Raw genomic sequence first — 22,670 nt, forward strand, 5'->3', positions numbered from 1 at the left:
TATTTTTCTATTATAGCAGTTTATCATAATTGGATTAAGTTCTTTATGTTAAACGTAGTTTTAATTTAACCTCTGTCTTTTCTGGTGGGCTGTGAGCTGCACGTGGTCAGGAGACATGTGTGCCTTACTCACTGCTGTCTGCCTGGAGCCTGGGAAGTAATAGGCACTCAGTAGACACTCACTGTGAGCAGATGCACATGAATGAAGGAAATGAAGAAAAGGTGTTGAGTCAATAAGGGCTGCAGCTTCAAGGTGCAATGGTTGGTGAAAAGCACAGTGCTGCCATTGATAGGTTTTGAGAAGGCAGGATGGACTAGAAGTTGACTAAAAAGTAGGAGATGATGAGAATTCTTCATGAATATCTTAACACTTTCTCTACCATACCCTCTTACCAGAAGACCCAGGGAGTCTCAGACCAAGAACAGAGGGCTTAGTATTTTTGTTTGTGTCTGGGACAACCTGAAAGTGCTAGGGAGTTAATATCCTTGAGAGCCACCTCAATCAGTGGTAACTGGGAGTTATTGGGTAAATACTTTGGCTTTCTTGCCCATGGTGGGACATGACTGAGCTTTACACATACAGGTTCCTGAGAACCTGTGATTTGAAGCTCAGCGGGCCCAGACTCACCTGCCAACATCAGTACACCTCATATTGGCTTCTTTTCCTGTCTCACTTTCCATTCCTCTCTTAATGCTTCTTAGGATCACCTTCCCCTCAAATTCTTACCCTCAAATTTTTGTCACAGGGCCTGCATCTGAGAGAAACCAACCTAAAACAGAGTTTTAGCACCATTTATCAGTGCCTCTTTCCATGACTGTGGACAAAGCACTTGTTGCCTGCTTTTTTGTCCACAGAGCATGGAACAGAGCTCAGGAACCTCTCAGAAGTGGTATCTGATAGGAATACTTAATGTTTGCCATGGTGAAAAGAAAATGGTGAATGTGGACAAAGAACTGCCTTCTCTTATTTCCCCCACCCTACTACTGAGTGAGAAAGTTGTGACAAAATAACCTATAGCCCTGACTTATAGCCCTGCTTCACAAATGTGAAGGAGGCCAATCACCTGGGCCACAAGTGCCTCCATGAAGCTCTGTCTGGCTGTGCAGCTGTCATTGAGGGCATATGGTAGATTTCATCCTTAATTGAAATACACACCAAATTGGCTGTGTGGATTCTCCAGCTGAGGGCTCACTGGACAACTGGTGTCACAGTAAAGTGGGATATTGCTGGAGTGAATGTGAACTCTATGTTAGTGCCTCAATCTGCAGAAGAGCACATCAGGAGGCTGCCTTTGAAAACTGAATCTTGTGGGCTGTAGCTGTCCCTTGCAGACTTTCTCCCCACACATCAGTGGCCCAGTTTTCTTGGATCAAGTGCCTGGGGCAATGTGACTGGTTCAAGAGAGAATGGGAATGGGAACTTGGAGATCACTGTGGACTGAAAGCTTCTTAGGAAGAGCCCACTGTCATCTCTTGGGGGCAGTTCTGTGACGTTTTTCTTTTTTTGTTTGGAAGGAACCCATTTATCAAAGTGTTTTTAAATTACTGGAATGTTCACTTCTAGCACAGATCTAGGTTTGTGTTTTGAAATGCGTTTCTAAGACTTGATCGGTGATTTTAATTCATATGGGTAACATGATATAGTTATCATGCATACCTCATTGAGAACGTGGCCTAGGGGAAGCAAGAAAGAGTTATAAGACCTGGATTCAGTTTCCAACTCTTATTAACTAGTTGAGTTACTTTGTTTTTTTGTTTTGTTTTGTTTTTTTGAGACCGAGTCTCACTTCATCACCCAGGCCGGAGCACAGTGGCATGACCTCCGCTCACTGCAACCTCTGCCTCCTGGGTTCAAGCAATTTTCATTCCTAAGCCTCCTGAGTAGCTGGGATGACAGGCACATGCCACCACGCCCAGCTAATTTTTGTATTTTTAGTAGAGACGAGGTTTCGCCATTTTTTTTTTTTTTTTTTGCTTTTTGTTTTTTGTTTTAAATGACACCATGTTCCATGAAATAATTGAACCGAAAATCATAGTTCTATTGTTTTGTTTCCCAGTTTGGCCTTAAAATCATTAACTCATTTCAAATATACGAGCCAGGATTTTAAAAAGAGGATTAAATTAATATAAGAACTTCTGTTATTAACATTCTTCAGAAGTCAGTGGCCGTAACCAGAGTACAATAGTCTTTTGGTAAACCCCGCTTCCTGTCAAAAAGAAAGAAAATCATCAACATAATGGAAGAGTAAATCAGATGCACATTTTCTTGAAGACTGATTTCCCCTTCTCTTGTTTCTTTTTGCTGTTTAAAATGCCCCTCTGTCTTCACACCCAGGCAATGAATATTGTAGATCTCAGGATAAGAGAAATCCTCACTGTTTTGATTGCCACCTACTCTGATATTGCTTGGGGAGAATGACAGAAATATATTCTGGATTGGGGTTCCCATGGGTGGTTACAGATTTGGTTTGTACTTAACCCTCACTGTCAGATTGAGGAGGTACCTCAGGATGCAGTTAGAAGCCAAACTCTTTTTCTTGAGGGTAGAGGAACATACAGCTCTACTACCACCAGTGACCTAATGAAGTGCTTCTCATAAAGTCACCAATGAGGTTTTCATTTCAAATTTAGGCCTTTACCCCAAATGCCCATATAATGCCATTTTCAAAGAGACATATAGTAAACAGGAAGTACCCTAATTGGATGTACAGTATCCTCTCAGGACCCAGGTCACATGAGATTTAAGTAGTTTTCTCCTGACTTCCTAGGGAGGAATGCAGTAGGCATTAACTGAATAAGGATAAAAGAGTAAAATTATTCAAAGAAACAGCCCTGAGGGAAAGTAGTGACAGGCCAAAAGAAAAATCAGTGAGAGATTAGTTGTGTGTGTGTGCGTGTGTGTGTGTGTGTGTGTGTGTTTCAGGACAAATACTTACCTAGTCTGTGAGTGTAATACAGACATGTATAATTCCAGGCATCTGAAGCCAGTATGCATTTCCAAGTAATGGTGGGAAAGTTGGATAGGTTGAATGGAAAACACAAACAACAACAAAAAACAGCTTAAAGTTGAATCTGGCTAATTAAAATAGTACACATCAAATTCTGAATCAAAACTGACAATTATCTTGATTTGAATTTGCAGCTCCTGGCTAAATACAAAAGCTTGCAATGGGACAAAGTACTGAGGCTGGAGGAGGTGCAGGCTAAACTAGGGATTAGTCCAGAAGAAATGCTGTCAGTTACAGAAGATGCCCTTCATCCTGAACCCTATAACCCTGAGGAGATCTGCAGGTGTCTGGGAATTAGCCTGGAGGAACTCCGAACCCAAATCCTGAGTCCAAACACTCAAGATGGTGAGTTGGCTGGAGAAAGTAAGATATATGTTATTCCCTCATTTACAGCTGGAAGGTTTCAATTTCTCCACTGGTTTTAGAGAATACTTGAGGGAATTTGGAGACTGTGTTTTGGCAAGCTTAATTATTTAGAATCTTAGCTTCATAAATGTATTCATTCATTCTTTCATTCATCACTATGCTGGGTAGGCAAGGGTGAATGAGACATGATTCATGTCTTCCAGGGGCTTATAATTCAGTAAGCTTCTCTTTTTTATCTTTTTTTTCCCTTATCCATTTTTTTCTGGTTATTATGCTACTTGTATAAAAAATGGACTAAGTTAGAGAACTGCTCTAACTCTGTGAAACAAGACTCGGAACACTATAAAGTGTTCACGTCTTAGGTTGAAACTTGTGGCCTACTTTAGTGTGGAAGCTTATTTCTATTTGTAGTCTGCTTTCAATTAACTTTATTTTTATACCAATAACATCAGAAACTGAGATGAAGGCCAGGTAAATGTTGCAGGCACAGGATGGAGTCTTGGGCTGGCTTGTTCCTCTTAGACTAGAGGTTATCTACTTGTGACAAATCAGTACTGGGGGCAAGGACATCTAGTTAAGATCCAGTTGCCCTTAGCGGATGGTTATGGGGGATGAGTAGGAGATTAATACAAACATCAGCCTCAGGGACCCATTTCTGTCTCATTCAGTTCAGTTCTACAACTGGTTGTTGAGTTGCTACTGTAGATTTACCCACAAAGTAATGTCTTAAAGGCTGGAAGTACTGAAAACTTTGGGATGAGATAAGGGAATCATTTGGAAGTAGGGATTGGGTTTTAGTTTCTAACACTGTCGATCCAATTTAATTTGATGAAGCTTGATTGAGTCTTTAGAACCAGAATAAGCAAACTATGGCCTACTGGCCAAATCAGGCCTGCCATCTGTTTTTATAAAATAAACTTTTACTACAACATGGCCATGTATTAGCTATGGCTGCCTTTGCACTATAAGAGTTGAGTAGTTGTGATAGAGATTAAATAGTCCACAAAATCTAAAATATTTACTATCTGGTTCTTTGCAGAAAATGTTTGCTGGCTCTCGTTCCAGAAAGGCAGTAGACTAAAGTTTACCTTAGTTTTGCCATGAAAATAGGCGTAACAGGAATGCTTCTAAGAATAATCTGTATAATGTGCTAAGAATAATGCTTGGTAGCAGAGGTACTAATAGAGTGATGAGTGTGGTGATGGAGTTGTACTTGGGTCTAGGGAGACCAGAAAACAAAGAAGTCAAAGCCAGCTTAAGGCCAGGTGCAGGGGCTCATGCCTGTAATTCCAGCACTTTGGGAAGCCGAGGTGGGTGGATCACTTGAGGCCAGGAGTTCGAGACCAGCCTGGCCAACACAGTAAAACCCTGCCTCTACCAGAAACACAAAAATAAGCCAGGCATGGTGGCAAGCACCTGTAATCCCAGCTAGTCAGGTGGCTGAGGCATGAGAATTTTTTGAATCCAGGAGACAGAGGTTGCAGTAAGCTGACATTGTGCCACTGCACTCCAGGGTGAGACCCTGTCTCAAATAAATAAATAAATAAATAAATAAGCAAGCAAGCAAGCTAGCCAGCTTAACTAAGGAGGTAGCAGCCAGCCAAAAGTTAAATGATAAATAGGTATTTCCTAGGTAGGCAAACAGTCAGAAAGAATTCCAGTCTGACAAAACAGTAGATATAGAGGCAGAAAGAAGTGAGAGAAGATTATATGTCCAGGGAACTACAGATAGTTGAGTGTTTCTTGAAAATAATGTACATAGTAGAGAATGATACAGTATCAGGCCAAGGTTGTAGACAGACCCAGATCACCAAAGGCCTTATTAAATAATTTGTGTGTGTGTGTTGTATAGGCAATGCGGGAGGTAATCAATATTTATTGAATGAAGAACTTGGGTAAGGTATTGGATAGGGAGAGGTTCAGGGGAATTGCCTTTCTCCTTTGACCTGAGATATTGATTTCTTTAACAAATCGTATTGACTTCTGTGGACTGGAAATTGTGCTAGATGCTGGGATACAAAGATAATCAGGACACGGTCTCTAGTTTATAGTGACTTAGTGTCTAATTGGGGGAGAGTGCCATACAACAATCACAATAAATAATACCTGCTATAATAAAGGTATTTATCAAGAACCCTAAGAGTATGGAGGGAAAAGTGGCTCAGGTCCTGTAGATGGTGGTTCAATTTTGAGCTGGATCCTTAGAGAAAGTTATGAATTTCCTAGACTTAGAGAGATTACCAGCCTTTCCAGGTGGAGAGTAGAGCTTGAATGAAGACAAAGTAGCACAAGGAGTCGAGTACTGGAGAACATGCACCAAGAGGTATTGTGTGCAGTATGAGTTAGAGGACAAAAAGACTGCCTAAAAGGATGCCAATTAGGAAACTATTGCTCTATACTCTATACTGAATGAGAAGAGCCTGAAGTAGGATAGATGGCTCAACTGGTAGATTCTCAAGACTGTAAAATAGAATTCAGTTGCAATTGGCAATTGCTGGTATCTAGGAGTGAAGGAAAGAAGAACGAGAAGAAGGAGGGGAAGGAGGGAGAGGAAGAAGGAAGAAAGGAAGGGAAGAAGAAAAGAAATATAAGGTAAATAAGTCCAAGGTATGGATAACTGGGAAAGTTAGGAAATTATAGTATTGAAGTGATTTTAGCAGTAAAATGACAAGCTCATTTCTCTCTCTCTCTCTCTCTCTATATATAGATAGATAGATAGATAGATAGATAGATAGATTCATCTATCTATCATTGAATTTGTCTGGTGTGATAGCAAGATATCTAAATAGAGATGTAAAACAGGTAAAGATCCAAATGATATAATAATTAGATTTGGGAGTTATTGTTGAAAAGGTGAGAAAGTCTTAATAGACATTGAAAATGTTGACTATCAAATGATCTTAAAAAAGTCATTTCATGGTGTCACTTAGTTCAGAAGCCTTCAGAGGCTATTACCTAATTGCCTGAGCACTTCTAGTCCTGTCTTAACTAAGTTCTGTCCTGTGTCCCTTTTGAGCCCATACTTGCCCGTGTGGACAGTGTTACCTTGGTTGGACCATTCCACTTACTAATTGGAAGCTTGGTCTTCCCTCTGGGCTTTTAATCCTAAATACCACTGTGCTTTTATAAATGAATTTTCTCCCTTTTCTGAAACGCAGTTTCTACCTGTCTTAAAAGCTTAATATAATTCTTATCTTCTGCTTATGCTTCTTAATCCACAACCTATTCTCTTGGTCTGTATCCATCTTCCTTTCTTTCTGCATCTGCCTGTCTTCCTTTCTTTTAGATTTTTTTTGAATAAGTAAATTTCCCAGAATGCTTTGGAAAATACAAAGAGCAATTTTCTTATCAAACAACATGTATTGCTCTCTCTCTGCCTCTCTTTCTATGTATATATTCATAAGCTTTTCCTCCTGAAGAATAATGACTTCATGATTTTTGTAAAAATGAGGCATGCTTCATCTTATTTCTTTTTTTTCCAGAACTTTTATTTATTTTCTTTTTCAACTTAATTTTAGGTTCAGGGCATACACACTAGGTTTCTTACATGTGTAAGTTGCATGTTTCTGGGGTTTGGTGTACACATGATTTTATCACCCAGGTAGTGAGCATAGTATCCAAAGGGTAGTGTTTTGACTCTCACTCTCCTCCCACTGGCCATCCTCAAGTAGGCCCTGGTGTGTACTCTTCCTTTCTTTGTCACCATATGTACTTAGTGTTTACCTCCCACTTACAATTGAGAACATATGGTATTTTGTTTTCTGTTCCTGCATTAATTTGTTTAGGATAATGTCCCTCAGCTGCATCCATGTTGCTACACAGGACATTATTTCATTCCTTTTTATGGCAGCATAGTATTCCACAGTGTATTTGCACCACGTTTTCTTTATCCAGTCAACTGTTGGGCATCTAGTTTGATTCCATATCTTTGCTATTGTGAATAGTGCTGCAGTGAATATATAAGTGCATGTGTCTTTTTCTTTTTTTTTTTTTTAAGACAGAGTTTCACTCTGTAGCCTGGGCTGGAGTGCAGTGATGCGATCTTGGCTCACTGAAACCTCTGCCTCCCTGGTTCAAGAGATTCTCCTGCCACAGCCTCCCGAGTAGCTGGGGTTATAGGCACCTGCCACTACGCCCAGCTAATTTTTTGTATTTTTAGTAGAGACAGGGTTTCACCATGTTGGCCAGGCTGGTCTCGAACTCCTGACCTCGTGATTCACCCGCCTCGGCCTCTCAAAGTGTTGGGATTACAGGCGTGAGCCACCGCACCTGTCCACATGTGTCTTTTTGGTAGAATGATTTATATTCATTTGGGTATATACCCAGTAATGGGATTGCTGAGTTGAATGGTAGTTCTGTTTTAAGTTCTTTGAGAAATCTCCAAACTGTTTTCCACAATGGCTGAATTAATTTACATTCTCACTAGCAGTGTATAAACATTCCCTTTTCTTGGCAAACTTGGCAACATCTGTTGTTTTATGACTTTTTAGTAATAGCCATTCTGACTGGTGTGAGATGATATCTCATTATGGTTTTAATTTGCATTTCTGTAATGATTAGATATTGAGCATTTTTTTAATATGCTTGTTGGCCATGTGTATGTCTTCTTTTGAGAAGTATCTGTCCATGTCCTTTGCCCATTTTTTAATGGAGTTATTTGTTTCTTGCTTGTTGATTTGTTTACATTTTTTATAGATTCTGGATATTAGACATTTGTAAGATGCATAGTTTGCAAAAATTTTATCCTATCTCTGTAGGTTGTCTGTTTACTCTGTTGACAGTTTCTTTTGCTGTACAGAAGCTCTTTAGTTTATGTCTCACTTGTCAATTTTTGTTTTTGTTGCAATTGCTTTTGGAGATTTCATCATGAAATCTTTGTCAAGTTCTATGTTCAGAACTGCATATACTGGCTGTTTTTTCTGGATTTTTTATAGTTGTAAGTCACACATTTAAGTTTTTAATCTACCTTGAGTTGATTTTTGTATATGGTAAAAGGAAGGGGTCCAGTTTCCATTTTCTGTGTATGAATAGCCAGCTATCCCCGTACCACTTATTGAATAGGGAGTCATTTCTCCATTGGTTATTTTTGTTGACTTCGTCAAAGATCAGATGGCTGTAGGTGTATGGATTTATTTCTGAGTTTTCTATTCTGTTGCATCAGTCTATGTGTCTGTTGTTTTATGCTGTTTTGGTTACTGTAGCCTTGTAGTATAGTTTAAAGTTGGGTGGTATAAGGGCTCCAGCTCTGTTCTTTTTCCTTTGGATTGCTTTGGCTATTTGGGCCCATTTTTTATTTGAATTTTTGAATTTTTTTTTTCTAATTCTGTGAGAAACGACATTGGTAGTTTGATAGGAAAAGCATTGAATCTGTAAATTGCCTTGGGCAGTATGGCCATTTTGATAATATTGATTCTTCCAACCCATGAGCATGGAAAGTTTTCCCATTTGTTTGTGTTGTCTCTGATTTCTTTCAGCCATGTTTTGTAATTCTTACTGTAGAGATCTTTCACTCCTTGGTTAACTATATTCCTAAGTATTTCATTCTTTTTGTGGCTATTGTGAATGGTATTGTGTTCTTGATTTGGCTCTTAGCTTGGACATTACTGGTGTATAAAAATACTACTGATTTTTGTACATGGATTTTGTATCCTGAAACTTTACTGAAGTTATTTGTCAGTTCCACGAGCCTTTGGGCAGAGACTATGGGGTTTTCTAGGTATAGTATCATATTGTCAGTGTAGAGAGATAGTTTGACTTCCTATTTTCCTACTTGGATGCATTTTATTTCTTTCTCTTGCCTGATTGCTATGGCTAGGACCTCCAATACTATGTTGAATAGGTGAGAATGGGAATCCTTGTTTTGTTCTGGTTCTCAGGGGAATGCCTCTAGCTTTTGCCTGTTTAGTATGATGTTGACTGTGGGTTTGTTATAGATGGCTCTTATTATTTTGAGGTATGTTCCTTTGATGCCCAGTTTGTTGGTAGTTTTTAACATAAGGAGTTCTTGAATTTTATTGAAAGTCTTTATTTCTATTGAGATGATCATATGGTTTTTGTTTAATTCTGTTTATGTTGTGAATCACACCTATTGATTTGCCTGTGTTGAACTAACCTTGCATTCAAGGAATGAAGGCTGCTTGATAGTGGTGGACTAGCTTTGTGATGTACTGCTGGATTCAATTTCCTAGTTTTTGCTGAATAGTTTTGCATCTGTATTCATCAGGGATATTGGCCTGAAGTTTTCTTTTTTTGTTGTGTCTTTGCCAGGTTTTGGTATTGGAATCATGCTGGCCTTATAGAATGCGTTAGGCAGGTGTCCCTCTTCTTCAATTTTTGGAATAATTCCAGTAGGATTGCTAACAGGTCTTCTTTATATGTTTGGTAGAATTTGGCTGTGAATCCATCTGCTCCAGGGCTTTTTCTGGTTGGTAGATTTTTTATTACTGATTCAATTTTAGAACTTTTTATTTGTCTGTGCAGGAATTCAGTTTCTTCCTGGTTCAGTTCCTGGAGTTTATCCATTTCTTTTAGGTTTTCTAGTTTGAGTGCACAGAGGTGTCCACAATAGTGTCTGAGGGTTTTTTGTATTTCTCTGAGGTCAGTGGTAATATCACCTTTGTCATTTCTGATTATGTTTATGTGGATCTTCTCCCTTTTTTATTAACTAGGCAGCAGTCTGTAAATCTTATTTATTCATTCAAAGAACTAGTTTTGGTTTCGTTGATCTTTTGTATGGATTTTTATGTCTCAATTTCATTTGGTTCAGCTCTGATTTTGGTTGTTTCCTTTCTTCTGCTAGCTTTGTGGTTGGTTTGCTATTGTTTTCCTAGTTCCTTTAGGTGTGATGTTTGGTTATTAATTTGAGATCTTTCTAATGTTTTGATGTAGGTGTTCAGTGCTATAAATTTCCTCTTAACACTACTTTAGCTGTGTCCTACAAATTCTGATATATCTTTGTTTTCATTAGTTTTACAGAATTAATTTCATTGCCTTAATATCCTTCTTTACCTAAAAGTTATTCAGGAGCAAGTTGTTTAGTTTTCATGGGATTGTATGGTTTTGAGAGATCTTCTTGCTATTGCTTTCTTTCTTTTCTTTCTTTCTTTCTTTCTTTTTCTTTCTTTCTTTCTCTTTCTTTCTTTCTCTTTCTTTCTTTCTTTCTTTCTTTCTTTCTTTCTTTCTTTCTTTCTTTCGTGCTGTAGTCTGAGAGCGTGATTGGTATGTTTTTTTTTAATTTGTTGAGAATTACTTTATGGCTGGGCATGTGGTCAGTCTTATAATACGTGCCATGTGCAGATGAGAAGAATGTATATTCTGTTGTTGTTGGGTGGAGTATTCTATAGATATCTGTTAGGTCCATTTGGTCAAGTGCTGAGTTTAAGTCCCTAATATCTTTGTTAGTTTTCTGCCTGGATGATCTGTCAGTAGGGTGTTAATGTCTCCCACTATTATTGTTTGGTTAATCTAAGTCTCTTTGTGGGTCTCTAAGAACTTGGTTTTATAAATCTGGGTGCTCTAATGTTGGGTGAATATATATTTAGGACAATTAAGTCATCTTGCTGGATTGAACCCTTTATCATTATGTAATGCCCATTTTTGACCTTTTTGATCATTGTTAGCTTTAAGTCTGTTTTGTCTGAAATAAGAATAGCAACCCCTGCTCTTTTTGTCTTCTGTTTGCTTGATAGATCTTTCTCCATCCCTTTACTTCGAGCCTACATGTGTCATTGCATGTGAGATGAGTCTCTTCAAGACAGCATGCAGTTGATTCTTGCTTCTTTATCCCACTCATCACTCTGTGTCTTTTAAGTGGGGCATTTAACCTGTTTAAATTCCAAGCTAATATTGACATTTGAGGGTTTGATCTTGTCATTGCTTTGTTAGCTGGTTGTTTTGTAGCATTCATTATATAATTGCTTTATAGTTGATATGGTTTGGCTGTGTCCCCACCCAAATCTTATCTTGAATTGTACTTCCCATAATCCCGACATGTCATGGGAGAGATCCTGGGAGGTAATTGAATCACGGTGCCAGTTATCCCCATGCTGCTGTTTTCATGATTGTGAGTGAGTTCTCTTGAGAACTGATGGTTTTATAAGGGGCTTTTCCAACCTTCACTTGGCACTTCTCCTTGCTGCCACCATGTGAAGAAGGACATGTTTGCTTCTCATTCCGCCATGATTATAAGTTCCTGAGGCCTTCCCAGCCATGCTGAACTTTGTCAATTAAACTTCTTTCCTTTATAAATTACTCAGTCTCAGGTATGTCCTTATTGGCAGCAAGAGAACGGACTAATACAAGTGTTGGTGGGCTATGTACTTAAATGTGTTTTGTGGTGGCAGGTACCAGTTTTTTGTTCCCATGTTTAACACTTCCTTAAGGATCTTTTGTAAGGCAGGTCCGATGGTAATGAATTCCCTTAGGCTTTGCTTGTCTGAAAAGGATTTTATTTCCTCTTCACTTACAAAACTTGTTTGTCTGGATATGAAACTCTTCGTTGGAATTTCTTTTTTTTAAGGATGTTAACCTTGAGGTGACAGTATAGGGAGAGATGTTCAAATCAAGCAGTGGCTTGAAGCTTCTGTTAAACCAGCCAGACTTCCAAAGGCCCACGTGCAGTTCTTATTTTCTGTTTCCAAATTTCTAATAATTAGATTTAGAAATGCTCAGTGGCCATTCAAATTAAACATACACAAAACAAAATCCTTCAATCCTTTAGATGTTGTTTAGAAACTTTTAGGAATAGTTTCAGGCTTATTTGCCAGGCCTTACCCACAGGTAGGAATTGTCTAAGGGTGTGGTAGAGTGGTCTGGAGTCTTGGAGCCTCAGGGGCCAGACTTAATTGGGAGGGATGTTTCCCATGGTGTGACCCAAGAAGAAAATTTGAAGCTGTGGTCAGGGTAAGGAGAGATAGGCACATGTATCAAGCGTATAACTCAATAACACACATTGGAGGACAGAAGAATTTCTGAGGAAGTAAATGGGCAGTAAAGTAGAGAGAATGGGTCAGTTGGTTTAGATTCTAGCTTAAAAAAAAAAGGAATTTGTTGGGAGCATTTCTTTTGGGAGTGTCCAAACTGCTCTGGGTTGGGGTGGCCCAGCTGCTTAGCCACACTGTGCTGGGGTAGACCCAAATTTCATTACTTCAGTTATCAACTTTGCCTGTGACCACATGCTGACAAAGTGCTGGTCAGTTCCTGACTCATTTGTTTGCCTTGTATGATCTCCAGAGTCATGGGTGATAATCATGATTTTTAATAAAGAACAAAGCCCTGATGTAGATTGCTTTTTAGGAAGACACCTAGAGTCAATGGTAAAGAAAAAAAGAACAAAACAACTTGTTATACACTTTATAGTTCCCACATGACCATTTACACACACCTTCTAATTTGAATCTCACAGCAACCCTGGGGCACAGGGTTATCTGCATTTCACAGATGAAGAAACAGAAGTGAGAGAATTTAGTGATTTGTCAAGACCACATAGGTGGTATGAGCTGGAGCCAGACTCCAAATCCTAGTCTTCTAACTTAATCCAGTACTTTTTCTGCCATCACTTTTTAAATCTTGGCACACTTATAAGCTGCCCTTAGCAAAATCCTGCACCAGTTACGGGAGGTGATATCAGTATTTTGACTTTGCTTGGCTCTAATTTTTTCTTGAGACTAAGGAGTAATGATAAAGATAGGTAGCTTTATGTCCAAAGAGTTTCCTTTATGGCTATTTCCCATTCTAGTGTTTTGGTCTTAGAAGAGATAAGACTGTGTGGCATCTAGAAGCTTGCTTTATTTAAGGAACAACTCAACTTGGCCATAATATGCATAAGCTGTTGTGTTCTAGAAGAGCCATGAGAAGTGCTATGGAATTTTCACGTTTAATAAAAATGCAGTTCTCATAGATTATCTTGGTTAAGTCTAAGAAGAGTAGTTTGTTTTTATCTAATAAAAAGTATAAAGGTGCTTTACAATGTAAAAAGGGTCAGTTGTTTAGTAATTTAAATGTCCAGTTGAGGGTTCTCAATTATGAAGGAAATTGATTTAAATGTAGTTTTTAAGATATCAAGCACTAAACTCTGTGATCTCAACAGATTCCATTGTTCTTCTTGTAAATGTTTTGGAAGAAAAGTTTTCCATAAAAAGCTAGATGAAACTCCAAAGGAAGTTTTAGACCCTTCTAGAGTTTACAGATGTTGGTTGAACAGAAATCCTTAAAATCTGTGAGATGGACTTCTAATGAGAAAGCCAATAAAATGGGTCCTTTGGTTTTGTCTATTGTTTTCGTTTTTATGAGAAAAATAATAGACTGTTGTAAAACAAAGTATAAAAGAATAAATCAAATAATAATGATTTTTCTTTCACACAAAAGATATTATTCTTTAAGTTGTTTTGGAAGTCAAGTTTGCAGAAAATTTGCTTTCATTAGCCCTTTTTTCTTTCTCTCTCTGCCTGGTCACTTCCTTTTGCCCATCAGCTTCTATTGACTTCTCAGTTGTCTGGCTGTGGAGGACAGGTTCATGCCAGGAATAAAGGTTCCTACCTTGTTTCCTAGGGGAAAAAAATGGGCTTACCTGATATCGCAGATAACCAGGAAATTCCACTTCCTCTTTCAGATGTGTGCATGATATGTCCCTATTCATTGGTTCACCTTCCCCCTTCAAAACTAAAAATGAATGTGAACATACCTTATTAAGTAGGATTTTTAAAGGCACGGCATCATAAAACTTGCAACTTCTGTAGGAAGAGCCTAGGACATGTGTTGGAATCACACCAGTGATTTGTGTTGTGTGTTGGTCAGCTTCTCAGCCGCTGGTAGGTAGGTCAGTACTCACAGTGTGCCTCTTGTCCCACAAGGCTAATGGTGACCATGGTTCTGGCTTCTGAGGCCAGCAGAGAAGTAACAATGTGCATGAACTGCCGTGGCACCAGCTGCTCCTATGTAGACCTTTGAAGCATGAAAAATACATGTCTCTCATCATTCTTAGTATATTTACTTATTTGCTCATTTTCCCTGTATGTACCTGGTTTCCTGACCCTGCCAACTATCTTCTTCACTCCAGCTGCCTCCTTGGCCTTGGCATCACTGGCCTCCTTGGTCTCCTCAGCTCTGACCACCACCTTGGTCCAGCCTTGCGGGCCTCTTTGTTTCTGACCCTGTAGTTCCTGTACATCTCCTCAGCCCCAGCTGCTTCTTTGGTTCTAGCCTTGCTGGTCTTCTCATTTGTGGCTGCCTCAAGGGGAAGGAAGGGAAGAAAAGGAAAGGAAAATGTATAATTTCTAAACTTGTAAATGTATGTAGTTAAGTCTAAGGAAATGTTACTCAGTATTGCCTTTGCTTAAATTTATCATGGATGTATCTTTGTCTTTCAGGAGTGAAATTATCAAAGGATCAGCTGTGAAGTTATTAGATACTATGTTTTGAGTAGAATGAGGCTTCTGCAGATATAAGGACATCTCATTGTCTCCTCTGTCACTCCTCTGCTGGTTTGGAAACATCTATAGGAAAGCGTCTTCTATAGTCATCATCAACCTAAGAGGCCAACATCTTGCCATCCTGTTTTCCTTTTTTGCTACTTATGCTTTCATTTTTACATTTTGTAAGTTTCCACATAAGTAAGTGTTCTCTTTGTATACAAAGCAGCTTTTCTTATGGTGAAATTCATTTATTTTGGTCAAACTGATTGTCCTGTACTGGTAAGCTCAAACTGATTGTGCTTCAGTAACAAACAATTTCAAAGTCTCAGTGGCTTGACCAAGCAAAAGTTTATTTCTTACTCACTCTTTATATCTACCATAAGTCAGCAAAAGAGTTTGTTCATCTAAGACACTTATGGAGCTAGGCTCAGAGGGCTCCATCTCAACACGTTTGTCCACAATCGTGGCAGGAGTAAGGTAATGTTGTTAATTGCTCTCTGGCTCTTAACATCTGCCAGAGTGACTGGCATCACCCCTATGCTCATTCGATTGGCCAAAGCCAGTCAGATGGATGTGATGAACTTCAGTGAGGGTGAGGTACTACCATCTTAATATGTGTGAGGATAGCTGGAATATTTCGAAGTAGCCTAATGACAACTGTACTTTCCCATGTTGAGTGGCTATGAGTCTCACCCCATCAAATCTTGGTGATATCAATGAGAACCAATTTACTTTCTCATATACAAATATGAAGTTGACATTTTTTCCAAACATCTGGGACAATGAATATTGCTCTTGATCAAATTTCAAGTTATTTTCATTTAAGAATTAGACAGACATACTGTGATCTCTTTTTATGTTGCACATTTCTCTCATACTGGCATTTTATCTGCACATGATCTGGTGAAAGCTTACTTGGTAATGATGGCTTGTCACTTTCTTCCCTGTCTTGCAGAGTTCATGGTCTCCTTTCAGGAGCCAGTCATTCTAATATCCTAGTTCAAGAAAACATCTCCTTCTGTTTATTAGTTGTTCAATTTCTGTAGTCCTCTTTCAAAGTACTTAGCTTCAGGTGGAAGAAAGTTTCCTAATAATTTCTAAATTAGAAATTGTATGCTACTTTCTACCTACTGTGCCGTTTGTTTCCAGGAGAGTCAGCTGAGGCAAGTAACTATGGATGGATCTAGTGCCTTTTTGCAGGTTATTGCCAAATATTAATAGTAATGACAACAAAAATAATGACCTATTGTATGTGCATAGACACTAACAGTTTAACCATATGAGATCTCATTTGATCATCATTCATGCGGCAGGTTTCAGACGAAAATATGACAGGCCACCACTCTATATTCAGGGTAGAGACGCTCCGTAGTTTTTTAGAAAATGTTTGAGGAAGATGGTTTCTTGTTTTGTCTTTAGAAAGGATTAGAATGGGAGAGACCACAAAGATTAACACCCTTAGTCCATTAGGACTTCTCTAATATTGGGAAACCCTTATTCTGTCAAGGGCCACTGATGGAACAGTAAAAAAGACCAGAGACCACCTACATAGGAAAGCAATATAATTTAGTCTTTTAATGAGAAGTTATAAAATGTTCCAAGAAGAAGCAATATAAAAGTCCACTTAATTAACACAAGAAATAGCAAGATACATGCTTCATTTCTCTAGTTTAGCCTAAAAAGGGAAGGGGGACAGAGAGGATGAAGATCACAAGGGAAAGAGTCATATGAATAAAGAAAACAGGAAAGAGAATCTGATAAAGGGGGGAAGGTTGCTTATGGAAAAGCACATAAACACAAATGCAGAGAAACCACAAACAAACATACCTGTGTGCATTCACTTCCCAACTGGCTTCCGGAGAGCTACATAAGCACATTTGTAATCATGGAGTGCTGTGAAATAGCAGCATCTTGATTTATTCTTTCAGGGTAGTGCCAGTTATAGTGTAAACACTTTGAGAATAGGAACATCTCTAGATGTTTGTGAAAGTGAAAGATTTTTATCTTCTTAATGCTGCACTGCATTTTGGAAAGTTCAGATATAGTGTAGGTGTATTGTCCTTCAATAGGAAATTCGGAGAAGGGCCACATTTGGCACATGATTCAGAGCTCCCTCACTTTCAGTCACCCCAGGTCACTCTTCCTGTTCTGCTCCAGTACCTACCTTCCAAAAGCAAACTCCGGACAACAGCCTATGTAATCTAGTAGGGTCATTTTACATGCCAGATAGCATAGTTTCATACTTGCTTAAACTGTTGACGTAATCTGTTCACTGACTACTTTTTCATCATTTTGGGAAATAAATAACATAAGTAGAGGTAGATTTTTATTCCTTTATCAACAAATGTTTGAGAACCAACTATTTAAGCACTGTGCTAGGTACTGTGTATTAGAAGTCAGTAAGGCCAGCATAATCCTTATTTAATTTTGTGGGAAGACAACAATAAAATAATAACTAAAGTGTTCTAATAGAAATATGCTTATTTCACAGGTAAGCACTAATTTTTCTTTTGCCTCTCTTTCATCCCTTTTTATTCCCTTATATATTTTTCCTGTAATTCAATTAATAGAAGAAATCTAGGACAAGAGCTTATTCCCTTTCATGTAAAAATACCAGGCCAGGCCAGCCCTAGGCAAGCATGACCATGTTTCTCATAGTCCTTCTTGCAGCTCTGCATTGACCACAATTCCTTCTTAACTCTCTAGGTTCCTTTTTAAATGGCTTGAAATTGTTTCCTATTTTCACATTTTCTAAGAATGAAGTTTTAGGGAAGTTTTGGAAAATTAATGGGAAAGTAATTCCCTCAAGAGAGTGAGACACAAAAATGTGGCTCATCCAGGGAGCAGCTTCAGATTCTTCCCTTGCTAATAGGATGAGAGCAAGATGATGTGTGTTGAGAACCTGCCATATTCAAGACACTCTGTTAGGTTCCAAGGGGGCTATAAAGATAAAGAGGGCACAGTCCCTGCCCTCCAGAAGCAGTATATGGTAACTATAATTAGAAAGGAACACAAAGTAATTAAAGAAGTGTGCCGAGATGGGAGGTATGGATGCCTCTGACTGTTATGTTTTTGGAGAGTTTTGTGAAAGAGGTGGCATCCAGGCTGATACTGAAAGAGATGTGGGGATTGCAGAATCGGACTGGGTAGGATGCTGATGCAGCGTCTTCATTCTGGGACTCTGCATGCTGCCAGTGGACAGGCAATGATGGTGCAGGGCAGGTATCTCAAGTCAACGGGGAGAGGATAGTGTCACAACCATACCATTTGGGGGACTGTTGATGTGTCTTCATGAATTGAAATACGGGGGCTTTCATTTGTTGGGCAATGGAAAAATATGCTAGATTTTGATGCAATGAAATATTCACAAATGCCACAATCAAAATGGCAATCTGGGAAGTTTGTTATGGTATGTATGAGCAGGTTGATTAGAGGGGAGAGGGATACCAGTTAGAAGGTAGTGCAATGGTACAGACATGGGATGATAAGAATCCAAACTACAAAGGTAGAGGGTAGAATGGAAAGAAGAGAGTGATGGGCTCTGTCTTGTAATGTGTATGACCCTGGAGTTATTTACAGAAGCTTAGCATATGCCAGCGTGTAAAATGCAGGTGAGGGTGACTACAGTGGAGTGAGGCAAAGGTTTTGATCAGCGGAGTAAAATGTACTATGGAACAGACCTTGAAGGCTCTTGCTACTTTGGAAATCTGAGAAAGGGAAGCCATAAACATGAGGAGCACTGTTACTCTCCATAAAACAGCATTATGCTGTTGATTTTCAAATATTCACAAATGCTTCTTGGAATGTACTTTTCCATGGATTAGTGTGTTTTATGTTGAAAGTGCATTTTTTTTCATCAGGGAGTTTGCTTTTAAAATCAGGTAAAGATATTTTCCCTTTAAATGTAAAATGCTAATTTAATTTAGTCTTTGCAGCATGGGAATGGGATACTAATGTGGCTGAAAACAGCAGTTTATTTTTTGTGGGTTTGACCATTTCAGAAGTTTAACATTTTTTAAAAATATTATTACTAGGAAAATAAATTTGAAACCACATTCCAGCTTCAATGAGGATTATTCAAGTGTTTTTCAATTATATTGCTTAAATGTTCCAAAGAGTCTTTGCCTCAGAGCACAGACTTTTTATTATGACTTCACTGCAAAGGAAAACAGAGGACTCTGTTCTGGGTTCTGAAGTGGTTTTCCTCGTCCACCTCTGGATTGCTCTTCTTGGAAACCAACTTTTGGTTTAGCCTAGTGGAGCTTTCTATTTGTTAGAGAAATTGACCAGTAATGTGTAGTTATATGATTGTGCACAGCCAGCTACAGCCACAACTACTTTTAGCCCCTCACTCAAACAGTGGGAAAATATTCTAGGGTATGAAAGTCTCAGAAAGATTAATTATACACGTACATGATAAAGATTTCCAATTATCTCAGACCAGCATATTTATTCTTTATGATTAATTATCCTGAGATAGTCTTCATTCAAGGTAATGAAATATTCTTAAAATACTTATTGCTTTTTAGCTTGATAGCTGAAAACCAATGCTCTGCATTCTTCTGTATTTATAAACCTTTATGCAGTTTGGTGATATGAGGCTACGTGGAGAAACTCGCTGCATAAAGAATGAGGGAGATGATGGTCCAGCTCTCCCTTGCAGTCATCAGCTGACGTCCAGAACTGCATTCAGGCCTGGGAACCACCCTTCAAGAAGGGCATACACAGACTAAAGTGTATTTGGAAGAATAAACAGGTGAAGGAGACTGGAAATTTGATCATGTTGGAACTTGGAAGGTTGCTCTGGAGAGAAGACTCAAATAGTTGTGGTATTTCACTGCTGCAGTGGGCAGGTGGCAGCAGCCATAGTTTTGGCTACCTAGCATCTGGGCCCCTTTTCCATCTCAGGGAAATCTGCTGTGTGTATGTTGGTGATGGAGAAGGTCTTGCATTCTATGGTAGAAGCTGAAGGGTCAGATTTGTCTCTTTTGAGTCACTTGACATCTGCATGTGGACAAGGGTACTAGGCTTCTTCTGGTGTCCGGGCACTTGTTTATGGCTGGGGCTTTGAGTCTAACAGGCATAGGTCAGTTGATAAAGTGGCTAGATTCCAATGTCATATCCAGACTGCTCTTGTGGAATGATTTTGGCAGTGTTCTTCACTGGCTGCTTCCCTTAGCTTCTAACCACTTCCCACCTGGTTTCACGTTCTAATAGAGAATGGAAATATATAATCCTAAAAGATTTTGTGAGCTTCTCAATATCTTCAAAACAAGTTTCTTTTTTACTTAAGGTAGTTGGTGTAGGTTTCTGTTGTTTACAAACAAGAATGCTGACTGATATAATTACTAAAAACATAATGATTTCTTATTTCTAACTGGAATTATTTTATTTTTTACTATTTAGTGAATTTTTTCTTTAATTTTTAGTTAACATGATAATTGTGCATATTTATAGGGTACAGAGTGATATTTCAATATAGGTATACAAATGTGTAATGATCAAGTCAAGATAATTAGGCTATACATGACCTCAAACATTTAGCATGTCTTTGTGTTGGGAACATTCAGAATCCTATTTTCTAGTTGCTTGTTTTTTTTTTGTTTGTTTTCTTTGAGATGGAGTTTCATTCTTGTTGCCCAGGCTGGAGTGCAATGGCATGATCTTGGCTCCCCGCAACCTCTGTTTCCCGGGTTCAAGCAATTCTCATGCCTCGGCCTCCTGAGTAGCTGGGATTACAGGCATGCCCCGCGACGCCCGGCTAATTTTGTATTTTTAGTAGAGACAGGTTTCTCCATGTTGGTCAGGCTGGTCTCGAACTCCCGACCTCAGGTGATCCACCCAAAGTGCTGGGATTACAGGCATGAGCCACTGTGCCGGACCTCTTCTAGTTTTTTTGAACATGTATAATAAATTCTTGTTAACTGTAGTCACTCTACAGTGCTATAGGACACTAGAACTTATTCCTCCTATCTAGCTACAATTTTGTAATCATTCTCTTCCTACTTGCCTTCCCCCACTACCCTTCCTGGCCTCTAGTAACTATAATTCTATTCTCTACTTCCATGAGCTCAGTTATTTTTAGCTCCTGCAGATGGGTAGGATCATGTGGTTTTTAATCTCTCTGTGCCTGATTTATCTCACATAACATAATGCCTTCTAGGTTTATCCATATTTCTGCTAATGACAGGATTTCATTCTTTTTTATTGTTCAATAGTACTCTATTATGTGTACATGCCACATTTTCTTTATTCATTCATCTGTTGGTGAACATTTAGGTTGATCCTATATCTTGGCTATTGTGAATAGTGCTGCAATAAACATGGGGTACAGATAGCCCTTTGATATACTGATTTTCTTTCTTTTGGATAAATACCCAGTAATGAGATTGATGAATCATATGGTAGTTCTATTTTTAGTCTTTTTAGAAACCTCTATACTGTTTTCCATAATGGCTGTACTAATTTACATTCGCACCAACAGTGTAGAAGAGTTCCCTTTTCTCTGCATCCTCACCATCACTTGTTATTTTTTTGTCTTTTTGATAGTAGCCGTTCTAACTGGGTGAGACAATACCTCATGGTGGTTTTGATTTGCATTTCCCTGATGATTAGTGATGTTAAGCATTTTTTCATATTCCTGTTGGCCATTTATATGTCTTCTTTTGAGAAATCTCTATTCAGACCCTTTGCCTATTTTTTAATTGGATTTTTTTGTTGTTGTTGTTGTTGAGTTGTTTGAGTTCTTTGTATATTCTGGATATTAGTTCCTTGTTAGATGAATAGTTTGCAGGTATTCTCTCCCATTCTGCAAGTTGTCTCTTCACTCTGTTGATAGGTTTCCTTTGCTGTGTAGAATCTTTTTAGTTTCATGTTGTCCTATTTGTCTATTTTTGTTGTTGTCACTGGTGATTTTTGTTGTCTTACGCATAAGTTCTTTGCCTATACCAGTGTCCTGAAGCATTTCCCCTGTGTTCTCTTCTAGTAGTTTTATAGTTTTGGGTTTTACATTTAAGTCTTTAATCCATCTTAAGTTGATTTTTTTATATGGTGAGAGACAGGAGTCTATTTGTCTTCTTCTGCATATAAATATCCAGTTTTCTCAGCACCATTTATTGACAAGCGTATCCTTTCCTCAATCTAACTGGAATTTTTAACCAGGATTCAACAATAGCTTTATGGAATCTGTGTGTATGTTGTGTTATATGCAGTATTTTGGTTATTTGTTCATTCACATGGGGGAGAGGGTCCATTGTTTTATTTACTTCTCAAAAGGTTCTGTAATCCCTAAAGGGCCAAGAACCACTTATCTGCAGGATACAATTTAAACATCTTAGCATGACATACAAAGTCCTCATCTGGCTGGCCTCAGCCCATTGCTTTGATTTTCTCTCCTGTTACATTCTCTGTTGCTTCTATTTCTTTATCCTCTTTTCATGCTCCAGTAGTCAAAGTCCTTTTTTCTCTAAAAGCACCTAATGGTTTATAATCTCTACGTCTTTGCTCTTAATGTTCTTTCTGCCCAACCCTTTTCTTTGCTTCTTATCCCACCATTTCATTGGTTTGCTGAACACCTACTCATCTATTTAGACTTCACTGGTTTAATTCCTATGTGGATGTAATGATTACTGTGCTGTATCCTCTTGGATATATCCATATTGTACTTTATATTCTGATTTCAGCATTGCTGGTAGCCCATGTTAAGCTAGCAGCTTGTATGAGTGCCTCTTCTTTGTAGCCATTGTGCGTTCTCCAAAGTCACTGAAGGCAGATGTGTTACCCAGGCACATCTTTGTGGAGAAGTTAACCCTTCTAGGGGGAAACACTCAAACAATGAGAATGTGAATGGGTCAATGCCCCAGCCTTCCCATTGCCTGTGGGCCAGT

At 38.6% G+C, this 22,670-nt stretch overlaps 1 protein-coding gene across 11 annotated transcripts in view; it reads left to right on the top strand.

Annotated features, from left to right (window-relative positions):
• Positions 1 to 22,670, top strand: part of GALK2 (galactokinase 2) — a 166,243-nt gene that overhangs the window by 126,941 nt on the left and 16,632 nt on the right. For 10 of the 11 annotated variants that reach the window (XR_010131176.1, XM_019010860.4, XM_063698986.1 and 7 more), the window contains one exon: positions 3,142 to 3,352. Coding sequence is in view for 10 of the 11 variants with exons in the window: in XM_019010860.4 (XP_018866405.2) it covers positions 3,142 to 3,352 (211 nt within the window). In the remaining variant the exon portion in view is untranslated. Of the gene's footprint in view, positions 1 to 3,141; positions 3,353 to 14,739; positions 15,132 to 22,670 lie in introns of those variants that run through there. The other variant, XM_055362973.2, reaches the window with a different exon arrangement.

This window comes from Gorilla gorilla, chromosome 16, assembly GCF_029281585.2.
Source record: "Gorilla gorilla gorilla isolate KB3781 chromosome 16, NHGRI_mGorGor1-v2.1_pri, whole genome shotgun sequence".
Lineage (NCBI taxonomy): Eukaryota > Metazoa > Chordata > Mammalia > Primates > Hominidae > Gorilla > Gorilla gorilla.